Below are 18,064 nucleotides of genomic sequence, written 5' to 3' on the forward strand. Positions count from 1 at the left end.
TTCCGCCCGCCGCCGCCTCGCCCGGCCCCACTCGCGTCACAGCCGCCGGCGCGGGGAAGGAGGAAGGGAGGCTCTGGCAGTCGCGCCCCCTGGCGGCCGGCGGACTGTCAAGTCTCTGGCTGCTCTCTTCCAGCGTGGCCGCTGTGTGGCGCTGTGGATGACGATTTGACGACGGCGGAGCTGCGGCCCCTGCGGCTGGGCGTCCGGCTGCGCTGCCTGGGTTGGTGCAGTCTGTTGCGGTGCTGGCCCTGCGCGGCTGCTGGAACTCTCCCTCTTGTGGGGCGAGAAAGCGCTTTGCTGCGCAACCCCAACCAACCAGGGCCCCACCGCAGTGAGCAGAGAACATCTCCTTTAGAGCTACAGTATTACCTGTCCGCAGCGTTATTTATCCACGCCATTAAAAGCGGCAGGCGATGGGGGTCCCTGACAGCCAAAGCCACCATGGAGGCTTGCTGACACGGCTCAGATGATGGGGGAAGCGTACACAACCCATCCCCGAGGGCTGTATTAGACCTCCAAGCTCCTGGAGCAAACCGTTTCACTTCAGACGTGGTTGCTCTTCTTGCATTCCATTCCTGTTCTCACAGTGCCGTGGCCTTAGAGAGGCAGACCCTGCGTGCCAAGCCCCCCTCGCTCTGCTCCGAGAGGTCGTGCAGCTGGGAAGGTACAAAATCCCCAAAGCAGCTATTTTTATTTCATTTTTAATGAGTTGCATCAGTGCTATTCAAGCAGAGTTGTCACAGTGCCTGGTGAGCGCCTGCCAGGGCAGATGTGGTGCCAGCAGGTACTCGGCATGTGTAAAAGCAATGAGCAGGATGTTAGGCAGAGCCTACTGTCTCTCTCTGTTCAGGAAAAGCCATGGGACAAGATAAGGGAGCAAACTTGTCTCTCTCTGTCTCCTTATGGGTGATCTCAGAGCTGACCCCTTGGGAGTGCAGGACCAGTTGTATTTGAGGCAAGTCAGTACAGATTCTGTGGATGGAGCAATGCTGGATTTCTGGACTTTCTTTTAGCTTTCTCAGGCTTTGAATGCAAAGGGCCAGATCTGACTTCGAGTGAGGGGCTCTGCTGTCTTGGCAGTAACACACATCTACAGGCCTACACATCAAAACATGAAAGACCTCCAGTCTCAGTTCCCAGGCTGAAGGACTGACCCTCGTGCCTGGGAAGGCAGTGCCTGTGGGGAGTCTTGACCACCACAGACTTCTGCCAGGCCCAGAAGCCTCAAGACAAAACATGAAAGAAACCTGGGGGCACACGACAGAATGTTTCCCTGCAGGACTAATGCTTGAACATCACATCTCAACCCCTTTCCCATCCACGTACTGGAGGACTAACAGCAATAGCAGAGCTTCATGTCTGCACTTCAGGGTTTCTTTTCTTCACCCATGACTTTAAATCAGTCAATTACTCTGCAAAAGTCAGAGTGAGATGAAGAAGCGGGGAAAGCGATAGGGGGAACAGCAAGGAGTAACTCAGGGCTGGCAAACTACCACTAGCAAAGGGATTATTACATTCCTCTGTTACATAGAGACATTCTAATGGATAATAAAGCAAGCCACAAAGTTTATCACTGGTCTTGTGCTGTGTCACTGTGTTCTGGGGGTTACATCTCAGGAGGGCAGTTAGCATGCTCCGTGGGTGTCATTTTATCAATGTCAATCTTGTAGGACTGGAGAACGCCCTTCAGTTGCTCCACAGTGTCAGGGTGCATCTCAGGAGCTCTTGATAGAATCCAGGCATAATCCATGTGGAAGAGCCAGAGGATGTTGGTGCAGGAGTAGACCAGTGAGTAGTTTTCATAGTCAGTGGAGATGACCCAGTAAGGGGCAGAAGGCATGACTAGGAGAAAGAAAGCCACCGTGAACACCACGAGCAACCGACTGGACTGCACTGCAGCGCTATAGCCCTGGCCTCTGGTGCTGTCCACACTGTTGCTGTTCCTGAGACAAGTAACTGTGGCCAGTACAGGGAGCAATACTTTGTAAAAGCCTGTCAAGACTCCTCGCTCTGCCCAGAGAGACTCAAGAAAGCCACAAAGTCCTGACTAGGAAGGTCTCCCTGGAAAGTTAATGCTATGGCCTGAACAGCCTGGGCACTGACAACCAGCCATGGGAGTCTGCTTTCTGGCAGGAAGGAGCTCTAGGGCTGGGAGCTGACAGTGGTGCTCTGAGGAGCACAAACCACCACCACCACCTCCCGCCCCACCACCCACTGCTCCTTCAGCCCACTGGAGCCTGGCTGGTGGGAATCAGTATGGCTTAGCCTGTAGCAGTGCATAATTAAGTCTGGCCGTGCCCATGAGCTTTAATTGTTCTTTCTACATACCCCTGCTCCACCCATCCAGATAACTCATCTGTGTGTTATGGAACAGCCAAGGAAAAGGTGTGAGAGAGCAGAACTAAAAGGGAGCCAAGAGGAGACTGCTGCTCTCTTTCCATGCATCGTGTGGACGGAGGACCATGCTGGGCAACATGAACCAAATGCACTGCACCTCAGCAGTGACAAGGGGAGGAAAAGCAGACAAAACCATATTAATAATGGTTATTAAAAAGGCACTTGCAAGCAAAAGCAGGGTGGTCTGGTGTCTGTATGACTATACTCAGAAAAGCAAGCCTGGTCCTAGTCCTGGTTCTTGCAGGGGCTGCCTCCTCCTGCGCTCCCCATCTGTGGAACAACCTGGAGGGATAGTTATGCTGCAGATCTTTCTGGGTTTGAGATCACCTGGTGAAGAGTGCTCCACCACTGCAGGGGTTGTTGTTGTAAATGATGTGTAAATGTCACCAAACCACTGCCTGCTGATCACAACATCTGTCCTAACCCTTTGCCATTCCTCTGCCGCGCTGCACTGAAGTCACCAGGGCAGCTTTTCCTATTGCTTTGCTGGTTTTGCACCCCTGATGGCATGGCAGTGGTGCCTGCTTCCTGCAGGCTCTGCCCTCCTGTGCTGCTGAGGCCAGTGGGCAGCAGGGAGCTGGTGGAGGCGGCAGGCCACCAGCCATGTACTTACACCAGTTAAAGCGCACACCCAGCTTGGCTGGCTGCTTGACATCCATGTGCATGATTTCCCCTTCAACTTCATTGATTTTGCCATTGGAGCTAAGGGGAGAACAAGGTAAGAAATAAAGTCAAGTGAGCTTGAAATCACTTTCTTCCCCCCCTCCACTAAATCATCACTCCTGATGCATCCACCTCCCAGGAGGCAGCTGAAACACATACCAGCTAACCACAGCATTCCTGGAGGGACAACTCGGCACGGAGGGTAGCTTTGGCAGCAGCCAGGACACACCAGGTCCTGGGCCAGGTGCACTGGGTCAAATGCTCTCCCAAACAAAACCACCCCAGTGCCCCAGGGTGCCTCTCTCTCAGTGCCCCTGACAGTGGGGTGTACTTCAGTGCCAGGGGGAGAGTGAGAGAGAAGAGAGAGACCAAGACCCCTCCACACAGGGCAGGAGCATCCCAGCACTGCTCTCGGATGTGCCAGGGAGCAGTTGTGGAAGGCATGCGTTCATGTCTCTCTAATCACCGGTGTTTCTTCCACACATTCCTCCACAAACAAATTACCTGCCTCTGCTTGGTGAGCCAGGGTTTGTTTCACTGCTTGTTTAGAGCACTGCCCTGCTGGCAGCGAGCCTTACAACTTGGGCTGCCCATCTTATAACTGCATTATTAACTCAGATGCCTCAAGACCTGGAGGCTCCCTGTGGGGGAGGAAAATTTCCTGCTTCCCCATGAAACAGGACCGCTGAAGGAGGCAGAAGCTAATGCTGCCAAAAGCAAAGGTCAAGGGGCTGATGCTGGAGCCATGCACACCTGACCCAAAATATTCCTGACATTTCAGGGTCCTGACCAGCTGCAGCAGTGACACCAGTGGGCAGATTAATCTCCCACAGATCAGTGAAGGTACAAATAAGTGGGCAGCTGTTTGCCAGGCACTGCCCTGCTGCTGGAGCTGCAGAGACAGTGCTGCACAGTCTCTGAGCAGCATGGGGGCTGCTCTCTGCCAGACACGAGGGATGTGTTGCTGCCTTGTTGTTATTGTGAGGTAGAACAAAGTCCCCATGCCATGCCAGGAGTGCAGGGGACAGGGCCGTGCTTGCCACTCGCTCCCTCTCTTTCATTCAGCCCCTCGCAGCAGCCACCAACAGATGAATGCATCTGTCCTGACAAAAGTCAGAAGGGGTTGGGAGAATTGTGAAGTATCAAGTATAATAAGGGGAACAATCAGTGCCTTCACTTTGCTGACTGATTGAAACTGGCAGTGACTGCTGAACCCCTTGCATAGCACTCGCTACCAGTGCTGTGTAAATGCTCCAGAAGAAGGCTGACAAATACTTGCTTGAGTGAAAACAACCCCTGTGCTTTCATCAGGTCCCTCTTTGCAGCAGAAAGGAGTGCAGGGCACAGGCACCTCTCAGCATGCAGGGGCACAAGGTGATGGATTCTGTCCCATAAGCAGCCCTTGGGGCATCCAGCTTCTTAGCCATGACTGAGGAATCACAAAGCAGTCAAGGGGGAGATCCAGCCTATTTCACAATGCAGTCACCCTGTGCATTTGAGTTCTCTTCTCACTACTCACCTTAAACAGCACGACAGAGACTTGGTGAACCCCTGGCAAGCACTGGCCAAAACCAGAGCCCCACATCTCTGCCTTACCTGCAGCAAAGCCCATTATCCCAGCAGAGCTACTGCAACCACAGAGTGCCTCCCCCAGCACCACCAGACCCAGAAACAGGCACTTGAGAGAAAAATGACCACCTAGGATGGCAAGAGGGGTGAGGGGAATGTCAGGGCTGCAGACAGGACATGTGCAGAACACAAACACTTACAGCATCTCCTTGTTGATCACCTTGAACTTGCCGTTATCCTTGAGCGAGTAATGTGCCTGGACGCATCTTCCTTTCTCAAAGCCTGAGGGCAGCTTCTCTATCTCGTACCATTTCCCCAGATACTGAGGGAAGAAAGCCCAGAGAGATGCTTTTAGCGTGGAAGGGCTGAGGCAGAGTAGTCCAGCTTCTTTGCTGGCATGGTTTTGCCTGTTTGGTTTATTCCAGCATCCATCTCTATGGCTGCAGAGGGCAGCGGGGCTGCAGACCCACACTGGCAGCTCTGGCACAAGGCATCGAGACCCTTCCTCCCATTCCTTGTGCCCTACCCCACACACCACTTTGCTGTCAATCCCCTGTACCTTTAGCCTCACTCCCTACACACTGTGAGATTTTTAGAAAGCTTTTCACACCTTGTTGATGTCAAAGTCTTCTTGAACAGATGGATCTGGGCATGGTCCCATGTGAAACATTTGGCCTTTCCCAATGCCAAGGAGGCCAAGCAGGACTGAGACCCGCACTGCTGTGCCCAGCATGGCTGTGTCAGAATGCAGGTGAGAAACAGACCTGGGGAGGAGGAAAATAGCTGAGTTGGGGCCTTGCTGCAGCAGAACTTTGTGTGAAATACATCGTGAAGGACAAGACATCTGCATCAAGACACCTTGGGAGCACAGCAAGTGGAAAAGGATCAAGAGAAGAGCACAAAGATGCTGTGCAAAATAAGTCCTCAGCCCAAAGCGGTCCAAGCCCTGCCTGTGCTCAGCCTGTGCCCATCATCTCTGAGAGAAGCAAGGCAATACCTGGTGAGAGCACATGGACCCATCACCTGCACTTGACACCTAGCAACTCAATGATCTCAAAGGTCTCCCAACCTGGTTAATTCTATTCTATTCTATTCTATTCTATTCTATTCTATTCTATTCTATTCTATTCCAATCTAACTTGTAGGAGTGGCAAATACCCACAGACATGAAGGAGTATTGTCATCTGTCCAAAGCTGAGGCAAGGGGAAATGCAGGGGTGTTTGCTATAAAATGCTGGAGCACAAAGGAACATGCTCCAGAGCTGGGGCAGATCTGCATCAGAGGGACATCCTCACCTATCCCAGCAAGGTGATGGGAGGGACAGTGCAGCTGCCTCTAGAGGGGATCTCTAGGTCTTCTTGTGCCAGGATGCACACAGCACTGCAGGGTGGGGAAGTTGGTTGAGACACAATGAGTTCCAAATAAATCATGAACTGACCCCCAGAAGTGTGCTACAAGGAGGGGAAGGACACACTTTCCTGTAGAGCTGAGGCAGGAGCTGTTACTCCCCCCACAAGCAGCCCCTGAAGCCAGGATGCTGCCCACATGCTCTGGGCTCTGCTTGGGGCAGATTGGCACCAGAGACCCAGCAGCACAGGGCTGCTCTGCAGGAAAAGCAGTAGCATTGTCCCCAGGTCTAAAAGAAAAGCCCAGTCTGCAGACATGGGCCCCACTGCAGACACAGAGAGTTCCCATTTTGAATCTCTTAGCTCAGAAACATACCTTGGCTGCCAACGTGGAGTGATGCTCTGCAGAGAACCAGGGCTGCAAGGAACTGCTCTGCAGGGCTCTCTCTGCCTCCTCGTTTTATAAGCACGCTGGGATCATCATTATCCAGCACCACCACAAGCCACTCCCTGGTCCTGGACGTGTTTTGGCTTTTGGCAGGCCAGTCAGCTGCCTTAGATCTGCAGCTGGTACAAAGCTGGAGATGGACTGCAACTTGGCTGCTCACCCAGGCAAACAAAGCTCCTCACACGGCAGGGTCATCGCCCTGCAGCTGCAGAGCTCTCTGCCATTCAGCTGCTCATGGGAGCCTTTGAACTGGGTGCAAATGGCAGGGGAAGGGGAGAAGTGCTGTGGCCTTTGTGGGGGCTGGGGATACCAGTGTCTCCTATCCTGCTCTCTCTGCCCCAGCAGCAGCCACTGCTGTGCTGCCAGGGGAGATGTGCAACCTCCTTTGCCAGGGGTCACTTGAAGCCCAGAGACCCTTCAGAGCACTGCAAGGTCCTTGTCCCCATGACAGTCACATACATGGGGAGGATTAAGTAGTAGGAGGCATTGTAAGCTTGTCTGGGGAGCTGCAAGACCTCTCAGCAATTTTTCCTCTAGACTTCTACATCTCACTAGAAGGGAAGATGCTGGAGCAATTAGCACCATGCTGACCTGGCAGCTTTTCCAACAGGTGCCCAGCAAATGACTTTGACAGCAGAGCAGCCATCTGTGAAGGCAGCCAGTCCCAGGAGTTATGTAAGGAGAGTTGGGTAACAGACAGGATGCTCTCTTTTAACCTAATCTCTGTTGAGACTTTCTCTCCAGGTGTGTTTCTACATGCTGTGCCACATGTCTTACACATGCACACACATGCTCTCAGACCCCTGGGTGCCCAAATGCTGCCCCAAGAGCCACAAGTAGCTCAGTCCTGTCCCTTACTGGGGCCTTGCTGCTGAGGAGTGCCCTGAAACATGGCCACAGCCAATGTGCTTCCAGGACCTTGATGGCCATCACAGCTGAGCATGGCTCATCCAATGCAGATGCAGGGTTGATGGCCAGGGACGAGAAAGTCAGGGGATGCTCCTGTCTTCCCACCTCCAGCACCCACCAGCACCCCTTGTTCTCACAGCCCAGAGCCCCACTCCATGCCTGACCTGTTAGCAGGACCCAGCTCGTGAGCCCATCCAGCTTCAATGCACACCAGAGCAAGAAGAGTTCAGGGGAAAGCATAACCTTGTAATTGCACCTAATCATGGGGTGGGGAGAAGTCATCTCCACCTGGTAAGCACTTCATACCCTGGAGCAGGGGAGGGGAGGCTCATCAAAGGGCAGGAAGCTAGAGCAAGGGTGGGAGGACAGGAAGGAGACCTGAGGAGAAACCAGGGCAAAGGGGGGGGCAGCAGACACGCTCTGACCGCTTCATGCAAGAATGAAGCCTCCCTCACATTTCTGGGTGATGAGGCAGCTGCAGGGCAGATGTAGGGTGAGTGCAGAGCACATGGAGCTGAAGTGCTGCCCATGAGGGGTGTGCAGCCAGGGCAGATGGGCAGCGTGCACAGCCCGGGAGGCAGGGGCAGATGGGGAGAGGTGGCACAAGCTGCACAGCATGTCCAGAGCTGGATAGGCAGAGGCAGCCCTCAGTGCAGGCTGTGCATGGTGCCAGGCAGCACTGCACTCAGGGCACCCATGGGTGGGTTATATCAGCTGGGATTTTCTCTTGTGACTCGTGGTCCATTGTGGACCCAAGGGCTCAGTCGGCCTAGGGAGGGGAGGCAGTGGGACTGAGTGCTGCCAGGAAAAAGAACCCCATGTGGGAATAAGCTGGAGCTGCAGGTGAAGTCCAGCCAGCTGAGGGCTGGGGCAGGGCAGTGTCACACCACCCTTGGAGCTCTACCTGTAGCCAACCTGTCTTAGTGCAGAAATGAGATTGTCCCATCACGCACCCCAAGCCACCCTGAAATCAGATCCTGGCAGTTATGGAATGGACAAGCTTTAGCCAGCCAGGACAGGCAGGGACCTGGCTCCCCAGGGAAAGGCTGTCCTGTCATGCTGTGTCCTCCTAGCATCTTTCTACCTGCCAAGGGATGGAAAGGCAGCTGGAGTAACACCGTGCTCTCAACCCTGTGATGAGAACCTTGACATCACTTAGGAGAGCAAGAAGCTGCCCAAGCTCTTACCATCAGGAAAAGTTTCCAGTGGAGGCACTGCAAGGACCAGGAACTCTGGGCATCTCCTTCATTTATGGAACACCACCAGCTCCAGCCCTAGGATTCAGTAGCCCAAGGCTCCATACTCATCCCTTTGAGGAAGGTTTCAAATCCAGATGATGTCTGAGCTCTCAAATCCAAGGGGGTGGCAGAGCTGCCATGGTCATGGCTATTTTGCACCACTTTCTAGGAACAGACCTTTTCAAGCTTCATGCTTTTGAAGCCCTGTATTGGAACCTGTCTTCAGAATCTGTAGTGTCAGGGCAGCATATCCTGGTACCTAGGACATCCTAGGAAGCCTAACATTGCCACCACGGAGCTGCCATTGTTTGCATGGTCAGATCTTCCCACCTCAGGAGCTGCCTTTCATCCTTTCTCTGTCTTTTTCTCTGGCAAGCTTACTTTTGTGGGTTTCTCCCTCTTTTAAAGGGGCTTTGGGCTGGCCAGACAAGTTGCCACATGTGCACAGGAACAAAAATGAACTTGCAGGAGGCAAGAGAGAGAAAAGGAAGGCAGGTGGGAATTTTCCTCCCTTTCTAGGAGGGGCAAGAAAGTGCTTTGAAATCTGTTCATGCAAAATGGTGTGACACTTCAAATTACACTCCTGACACCAAAGGAAGTAAACAGACTCTGGAAGCATGGATTGGCCTCTGGGGTATGGAAATTCTGTCCAAGGCAAGGGCACAAATGATGTTGTGATTCATGTACATACAATTAGTGAGTAGCACTCCACCCTGGGACTTATCCAATTATATATTCAAAGCACAAGAAACCAAAGAGAGAGGTTTAAGAAGCCTGGAAAAAAAGAAAGAGAGAAAGAAAGAGAGAGGGAGAGAAGGAGGGAGGGAGAGAAGGAGGGAGGGAGAGAAGGAGGGAGGGAGAGAAGGAGGGAGGGAGAGAAGGAGGGAGGGAGAGAAGGAGGGAGGGAGAGAAGGAGGGAGGGAGAGAAGGAGGGAGGGAGAGAAGGAGGGAGGGAGAGAAGGAGGGAGGGAGAGAAGGAGGGAGGGAGAGAAGGAGGGAGGGAGAGAAGGAGGGAGGGAGAGAAGGAGGGAGGGAGAGAAGGAGGGAGGGAGAGAGAGAGAGAAAGAGAAAGAGAGAGAGAGAAAGAGAGAGAGAAAGAAAGAAGGAAGGAAGGAATTCCTATTTAAGGAGCAAACCCTGTCGTGCAGGACCAGCAGGAGAACTCCCAGGCCCATTCAGCACTGCTGCTGAGGTCCAAGTCCATGGGGAGAGGAGCCAGAAAGATCCTTCCTTTTCTGAAAGCAAAAGACCAAAACAGAGCAAACTAAAAGCAAGAGCAAAGAGGTACAAGAGACAGCAGGACAGCTCTTTGCAGACAGAACTACAGTGCAGACCTGGCCCTGTGATAAAGCCCAGCAGCATCGCACCCCCGAAATGTGCTCACCGTGAAAACCAGAGCTGAAGCACTGCACTTAATGCTGTGTGTTTCAGGAATTCCTGCACCAGAGTCAGCCTTACGATGCTAAATAAGGTAAAACACTTTCTGTTGTTGGATTTGGCTGCTGGGTTACCACGGCTCATGTTGGGTACCGGGCAGGGCAGGCGTTCAGCCGGTTCCTTCCCACTGAGGAGTGAGGACACGCGTGGCAGAAGCGAGCAGAGCAGGACTGAATTCTCCAGTGGGTGTGGGGGCAGATCCCATGGGCTGGCTCCTGATTCCCAGGGCCCTGGCTATGGCTGCCCGCTCAGAGGGACTGCCACAGGGTACCTGGCTGAGAGTGCTGTTCCCCTCACATGGACTGCGCTGGCATCCACCGAGCCCAGTCCCGACAGGCACTGCAGGACTTGCTGCTGCCCTCTGCATCCTGCTTCTGGGAGGAGAACACCCACGCTCCTCCATGGATTCGTGATGCTTTTTGCTGGACTCCTTAAGAAGCCCCCAGCATACTGAAAATGTTTTAAAGGCTTTTAAAAATGTCATTAAACAGAGAGAGAGCACCTTCTGCAAGGGACTGGTTGTTCTCCTGAAGGAGGCACAGTGAGCCGCTCACGTCATCACCAGGCCTGTCCTGAAGATGCCCAAGTAAGTGTATTTAAAGCCCAGAGTCCTATTTTCTGCAGCTGAACCATATTTCAGCACCTTGGCTCAAGAATTCATTAGTGCAGCTACACAATTTTATTTTTGTATGACCTATATACAACCTACACTTTCCTCACAACGTAGATGTGTGTGTGGTTAACCACAGCTCCACTCATGGAAAGAGAGAACAGACTCTATTTCATTAAGAAGTGCAGTTAAGAACCCTCCTGTAGACCATGTGGTCCTGCTGGCTGAGTCCTTCAGCCAGGATGCAGGCTCCCCTGCTGCAAGAGCGACCTCAGAGCTGGCTGCAAGTCAGCATCTTGCATCAGCCACCAGGAGCACAGCAATCACACACAGAGCTGGCTGGCTGGCTTCAGACCCTCAAATATCCCCTGTCCCTACATCTCAAATATCCCCTGTCCCTACATCTCAAATATCCCCTGTCCCTACATCTCAAGCCTGGGGTTTATATGTTTTATGTATACACCAGGAAGGTCTGAGGGCTGTGCTTTTGGCCCTGATGGACTTTAGCCTGGAGAAGAGGAGGCTCAGGGGAGACCTTATTGCTGTCTACAACTACCTGAAGGGAGGTTGTAGCCAGGTAGGGGTTGGTCTCTTCTCCCAGGCAACCACCAACAGAACAAGAGGACACAGTCTCAAGCTGCACCAGGGGATCTTTAGGCTGATGTTAGGAAGAAATTCTTCACAGAAAGAGTAATTGGCCATTGGGAGGTGGTGGAGTCAGCGTCCCTGGAAGTGCTTAAAATAAGACTGGATGAGGCACTTGGTGCCATGGTTTAGTTGATCTCAAAGGTCTCTTCCAACCTGGTCTATTCTATTCTATTCTATTCTATTCTATTCTATTCTATTCTATTCTATTCTATTCCATTCCATTCCATTCCATTCCATTCCATTCCATTCCATTCCATTCCATTCCATGGTATTGGGTGGTAGGTTGGACTTGATGATCTCGAAGGTCTCTTCCAACCTGGTCTATTCTATTCTACTCTACTCTACTCTACTCTACTCTACTCTACTCTACTCTATGGTATTGGGTGGTAGGTTGGACTTGATGATCTTGAAGGTCTCTTCCAACCTGGTCTATTCTATTCTACTCTACTCTACTCTACTCTACTCTACTCTACTCTACTCTACTCTATGGTATTGGGTGGTAGGTTGGACTTGATGATCTTGAAGGTCTCTTCCAACCTGGTCTATTCTATTCTACTCTACTCTACTCTACTCTACTCTATGGTATTGGGTGGTAGGTTGGACTTGATGATCTCGAAGGTCTTTTCCAACCTGGTTCGTTCTGCAGCTCCTCCACTGCTCAGCACACCATTACTAACCCCTGCCTCTCAGCTCCCCTAACTCACACCACAGGTTGGAGATGAATTTTAAGAAACCCCTCTCTGAAAGAGCAAGTCACATCCCTCCACACAGGCTGCAGAGCACAAGGTCACTGCCACATGTGTTTGGCTCTTCCCATGAAGAGCTGCACTGAGGCCTGAGCCTGCCTGCCATGGAGACACAGGCTGAGGTGTTTGCTCGGCTGGCATTTACATGACACACAAAATGCACAACCCCAACTTGGTGCTCAGTGCTCTGATTTCAATTCCCTACGTGGTTACAGTCTGAAATGGCACAGAGCTACCATGCATAGGCAGTTTCATTCAAACAATTAGCTGAGATGGTACTGAAAATGCTCTTATCTGTGCTGCACCCCAGGGAGGCTATAGCCAGCATGAATTTCAATGCAAAGAGGCCTGGGGTGAGGCAGCTGATGTGTTTTCCACTTACCCTCAATTGTTAGATGCCATTCCTGCATTCCCAGACAGAAATACTCTTGAAAAATCGTTGTTACCTGTGGAATAGAGCAAAAACTTGCACAGCAGGACAGAGGTACAGGAATATAGGAACTTCCTTGGGATGCAACAGGTCACCCAGAGACTGGTTTTGACTCTCTAAGCATCCATGTGCAGACAGAGCTGGAAGCCAGCTCCTCAACCCATGCCTACAGGCAAGGAGGGCTGCTGGGATGTGGACCCAGCTGTGCCAAGTGTCATGCCAGCCCCAGTGAGCTGGGGGATTGCTGCTCCTGGTGGTGCTGCAGATGGCACTGGTACAAGTGCCCCTAAAGCTTGAGGAAACCAGACAGCTCATGTGTGGCCCATGGGTGTAAAAGTGGTGCAAAAAGAAGCTCCAGATGTGCTCTTGGGGATACAGAATCCTAGGGAGTCACTTGTTGATAAAGGTGTGCAGGAAAAGAGTATGTGAGGGAGGGGGGACTTACCATGGGGGCTGAAAATAAATGAGGAAGAGAGGTGCTTCATGCATTTGCACATGGTGTGGCAGCAGTTCCTGGTAAAAGCACCAGCACCATCCCCACACCATTGCTGGCCCTGGGAAAACTCAGTGATGAGTCCCTTGTTGGGGTGGACAGATCACTGCACTCACTGAATGACTCCATCCTGCACCTCGTGCACAGGAGCCAAGCCACTGCACTATCTCACCCTCTTTGAAGATGGCTGTTGCCAAGTCCCCAGACAGAGTTTCTGAAGGCACTTACCCATTACCAAACTCACCTTGTCTGTACTGGGGGGGTTCTATCTCCATCTTCTTCTCTGGAGGGCTGCCAGGGTAAGTACCTGCACAAGCATTCAAGCACTGCCTTCTGCAGGAAGAGAAGCCATATAGCCATACTCCAGACACCCACTGGATGTCTCCAGTGGGACATAGGGATTGCCATGTCCATCCCTGCAACAGGTGATGGAGCTGTGGGGCCTTATCAGGGTGCACTTAGTCATACTTCCTGGAGCAACAGTTGCACCTCATTAGAGTTGGAAAGCAAAGCTGCTCTGAATGCTTCAACACCCCTGAGCAGGCAGAGCCCAGGACACACGGTGCTGGCAGCCTGCTGGCTGATTGTCATAGTAACCCTGGTTAATGTCCCACCAGGGGAACAGCTTCTACAGCACTTGACCCCACAAGGTGATGGGTGCTGCCAGCACTCCTGGGGGCACAACTGCTCTGGCAGGGAGGCGCTGGAGTTATGCAGTAAAAGATGGTGCAGAGCTTTCCACAAGCTGCAGTTCAAGGTCCCTGGGCAAGGTGCCTCTGTGGAGATGGTTAACCCTGGTGCCTATTTAAAAGCAGCACAACAGTGTTAATGTCTGCCCTCAACCCTGGCACCTTCCTGCTCAAAGCTATACAAGATCAGAGGGCTTTATAAACCACTTGCAGCAGCTCTCACCCAGCAGATTTTATTCTTGCCACAGAAAGTAGTTCAGCCTGTGAGTGCCTGCTCTGGCATCAGCTGTAACAACAAACCAAGCCAGACAGCACTGCGTGGCATTGTCATCTCTATACTCCTTGGTTTGCCACTTTCCAGCATGGATAGGGTGGTAGCAAAGATGGCTGAGATGGTATAAGAGCTTGGTGTAGGAAGAGATGGTATAAGGGCTTGGTTCAGGACCCTTAGCGAGCCAGTGGCAGTGCCAGGACCAGGGGGGATGTATCTCAGTCCCAGTCTTTCCATGATACCATTAAATCAGACCAGCTCTTACCTGGTTATACTCTGCTGAATGTCCTCTCTCCAACCAGAGCAGAAGTTCTTTCTTTCATTTTACCTATTTCTACCTTTATTGATGCCTTGGCAAACAGGGAAGGAATTTCTGCTAGACTTTCAGGTGTTATTCATTGGGGCTCAAAGCTGCATGGCAGTGGTGGATCCTTCATAATAATAATGTGCTTTACCAGAAAAATGCCTCTCTGGCCATACCTGTGGAACCAAAAAAACCCCCAGCTTCTCTGTTAGGGGCAGGGTAAAGTCATACTGCACATACACAGGCAAAGGGGTGAGCAGAGACTCACTCTGCTACTGCTCTGTGGGCAAAATGTGCCGTGAGGCAAACCAGCCTCGGGGCACCAAATGAAAGCACCCTGAGGGAAGTGAATTACTGCATGCTTGATGCACCTGAACACTGACTTGGCCAAGTGCTGTGCCCAGAGTTGTCTTCTGCACCAGTGAGCTTATGCCACCAGCCAGCCCTGCTGCCTGCAGATTTGGAGCAGGAGATGTGCTTGCAGGACAGCTCATCTCTCCCTGACTCCTGTTGAGTGCTCTGAAGTGCTGTTTCACTGCCAAGACACCTCAAGAGCAGGCACCATGTGCTGCAGACTTGTGCACACAGCTGCTTTGTGCCAGGGCAAAAGCATTATTTCATGTCTCTGCCCTCTTCCTCAAAGAGTGCCAGGGGAGAGGATGATGTGGCTGTGTCAGTAGCATCCCTGTGGCCCTTCCAGCACTGCTGAGAATGAATGAACTGCATCTGGCTCCAGGCCAGAGCCCGGAGGTGGAGCTGGCTCACTTAATTCTTGTGCTGTTTGTAGCTTCTCTCCAATCTCCAGGGCTCTGGCTGAGAAACCTGCTGGTATCGGGTTTGGTTTGTTTCTAAGCTCTCTCTCAGCGTTGTGGTTGCACAAGAAGCTGAAAACTCACGTTTCAACCCCCCAGTCAGAAGGACAGGTGCTGCCGTTGCTATTTATACAGCACCATCACATCTGGGGTGTGAGGGGGGCTGCAAGCCAGAAGATAAACCCATCCTGGGGTTTCCCCGATCTCCGACGCCGAGCGAGGCTCCCGTTCGCGGGGGCGCTGGGGGGCGCTGTTGCAGAGCCGGGTGCCGAAGAGCAGCGCTCCCTGCAGCCGCCGCAAGCCTGCTTTCTGCACTAGTGCTCTGCTCCTCTCACCCCTAGACATCCACCCAGATGTCTGGCAGCAGCCAGATCAGGAACTGACAGCTCACCTGTGCACTTCTAGGGGCAGAGGAAGGGACTGGGGCTCACATGCTGTGAAAACCTAACCTTGACTCAGCCAGGAGGTCCTTGCATGGCCTCAAGGCTTGCAAGTCTCCATTCTGTCTGTGAGAAGAGCTCAGCCTTACCAGCAGGCAGCTGTAGCACTGGGGTTGGCTGCAGGCAGGGCACTGGGGTGGTGAATAAGGTGCAGCACAGCACCCAGTGCCGTTGCTTGAGGGAAGCCACACAAAACACAAGCTTAGATGTGTGTTTGCACAGGGGCCTCTCTAGCTGCCTTCTGCTGATGAAACGGGTCCTGCTGCCTGTTTTGCTCCAGGCAGTTCTCATTGAGCCTCCACTGTTCTGCTACCTGCTGAACCACCACCTGCTTCATTACTGAACTCAGTGAAACCTCAGCCTCAGACTCCAAGGGGGTGGGAAAAGCAATGCAGAAATGAGCACTGGCCACGGGTGTGTGCTGTGCAAATCTCAGTTTATTTTCTCTCTGTGCAAATCAGTGCTACTTAACATTACTCACATTTCACAGTGCAGGGGGCTCAAGTGATTACAACACTGCTGCAGTCCAGGGCCATCATTCTGGGTCTTAAATCCCAGGCAATCCCCATGTGCAGCCGATCTGGAACAGAGAAGGGCTGCACAGCCAGCACTGCCAGTAGTTGTCACTTGTAATACAAGCTACCTTCACAGCATCTCCAAGGGGTGCCTGCTTTCCCCCTTGGGCATCACAGCTTTCATGCCTGCATGCAGACTCCAAGAATTTACAGCCAGCAGCATATAAAAAGTTTATGGCATAGTTTCCAAGTCAGGGCTAACAGAGATGGATGAGGAAAGAGCCAATGACACTATCCGCTTCATACTACACAGGCTAGAAGAGAACAAAGTTTAGCAGGGGAAGGCAAAGCCAGTCCCTACACAAGAGGGTAGGGTTCCAGCCTGGTAGGGTTCCTCTGCTAGTCCTCACCACTAGGACAGAGGGAGAATGAAACCAGGCAGCATTGGCACTTGGAAAAATGATTGAAACCCCTGGAAACAGCCACCAGGAAAGAGCCTTGGGGATACTGTGCAGAGTTATCTCAGACCAGTTAGCAGGAGGTCCTCTGAGGAAACAATCACATGTGACATGGAAATTTCATTGTGCAATGTTTAAACCCAGAAATGTGTCACTTCAAGCACCCTTCCAGAGCTCATAGCCAGGCCACACTGGCAGCAGAGTGCCTGTCACTGTTGAAGGACAGAGAGGATGAAACAATACAACTCATTTGGGAAAGCAAGGGCAGCTCCCTCAGCAGCAAGTGGGAGTCTAGCATGGGGCAGTGACATGAGGGAAGCAGGGTGACAACTGGATGCTGTCTGTACCACAGATGAGTAGTTCAGGCACCAGTCCCTGAGGCAGCAGTCAGAGGAGCCAAGTTTGTTTGCTGCATCAGATTCAACCCTGTCCCATGAAGCTCATCAGCAGTGGGTGGAGAGAATGTGCAAGTCCCAGCATCCACAGGGACTGACTGGGGGATGGCTCAGACTTCACTCATTATGGAAGGGCTTTTCCCTGCACAGCCTGTCCGCAGTTGCTGGCTCTGGCATCTCCTGGCAGCAGTACTGGGAGGGAAGAAGCCCTCTTTGTAGAGATGGGCCCCCCTGGAGCTAGGTAATGAGGCTGTTTAGAGGCAGAGTTGCTGCTTTCTTGGAAAGAGCAGACAGTCACAGCCCAGCAGAGCTGCCCAGCAGCATCACAGAAACAACAGCTGGTTGTGACTGACCCATTTTCAATGAAATGAAGAACTCTTTTGTTTCCCATTTTAGTTTCTCCCTTTGAGATGGCTCACAGCAACTGCTTTGCTCTGCTATTAGCAGCCTGTCCTTGCAAGGGAAAGCAAGAGCCTGTTAATGAGCCAGACTGGTCACTGGGGGAATTCTGATGACCTAGTTACACTAGCCACATATCTGACCAATTATGTTAACCTTCCTTTGCCTCCTCCACAGCTGAAAGGAAAACACCTTCCAACTTTAATGGGGACAGGAGGGAACACAAAGAGCAAGAACTGGGAAGAAAACCACAAAAGCCATGCTCTTTGCAGCAGCTCACAAGCCCTGCCAAGCCTCACCTTCAATATCCCCATCCCTGTAGATAGTCAAGGGAAGGCTCACCAGGGCTCTGGGCAACCTGATCTAGTTGAGGGTGTCCCTGCTTACTGCAAGGAGGGGTTGAACTAGATGACCTTTGGAGGTTCCTTCCAACCCAGATCATTCTGTGACTCTATTACTCTATGAAAGTGTGTGGCAGTTTAGGCTGGGTGCCTCTGGTACTGCCACATAAGTTACACCTCTGTTGTCCCCAGTGTCCAACCCAGTAAGGTGGACACAGGAAACAGCCTATTTCCACCCATAAATCCTGTCCCCTACAAATTCATCTGCAAAGTCATTCTTTCCCTCTTTCTTCCCTCTCTGCTCCCTGTTGGGTAACAGTGGGGGAGTATCTCAAGGGCTTTTATGCCAAGAGGAGAAAAGGGAAGGGGGGGAAGGAGGGGCAGTCTCAGACTTGGCCAGCCTGAGACTAGCCTAGCAGTGCAGGGCAAGAAAGAGCCCTGGGGGGTTTGGGTATACCCTCAGGTGGGGAGAAGGGAAGTGCTGAGGGGCCTTTGGGTGCTTTGG

General features: G+C 52.2%; 1 protein-coding gene across 1 annotated transcript; it reads right to left on the reverse strand.

Annotated features, from left to right (window-relative positions):
• Positions 1-1,167: 1,167 nt before the first annotated feature.
• Positions 1,168-6,420, reverse strand: APOD (apolipoprotein D). Its single transcript, XM_009908738.2, has 5 exons — positions 6,353-6,420; positions 5,240-5,393; positions 4,830-4,951; positions 3,011-3,099; positions 1,168-1,842 (listed from the first exon to the last, which is right to left on the reverse strand). The coding sequence occupies exons 2-5, from the start codon at positions 5,360-5,362 to the stop codon at positions 1,607-1,609; spliced, it is 570 nt and encodes a 189-aa protein (XP_009907040.1). The 5' UTR covers positions 5,363-5,393; positions 6,353-6,420; the 3' UTR covers positions 1,168-1,606.
• Between the last annotated feature and the right edge of the window lie 11,644 nt (positions 6,421-18,064).

Source organism: Dryobates pubescens, chromosome 32, assembly GCF_014839835.1.
Source record: "Dryobates pubescens isolate bDryPub1 chromosome 32, bDryPub1.pri, whole genome shotgun sequence".
NCBI classification, from domain to species: Eukaryota; Metazoa; Chordata; class Aves; order Piciformes; family Picidae; genus Dryobates; species Dryobates pubescens.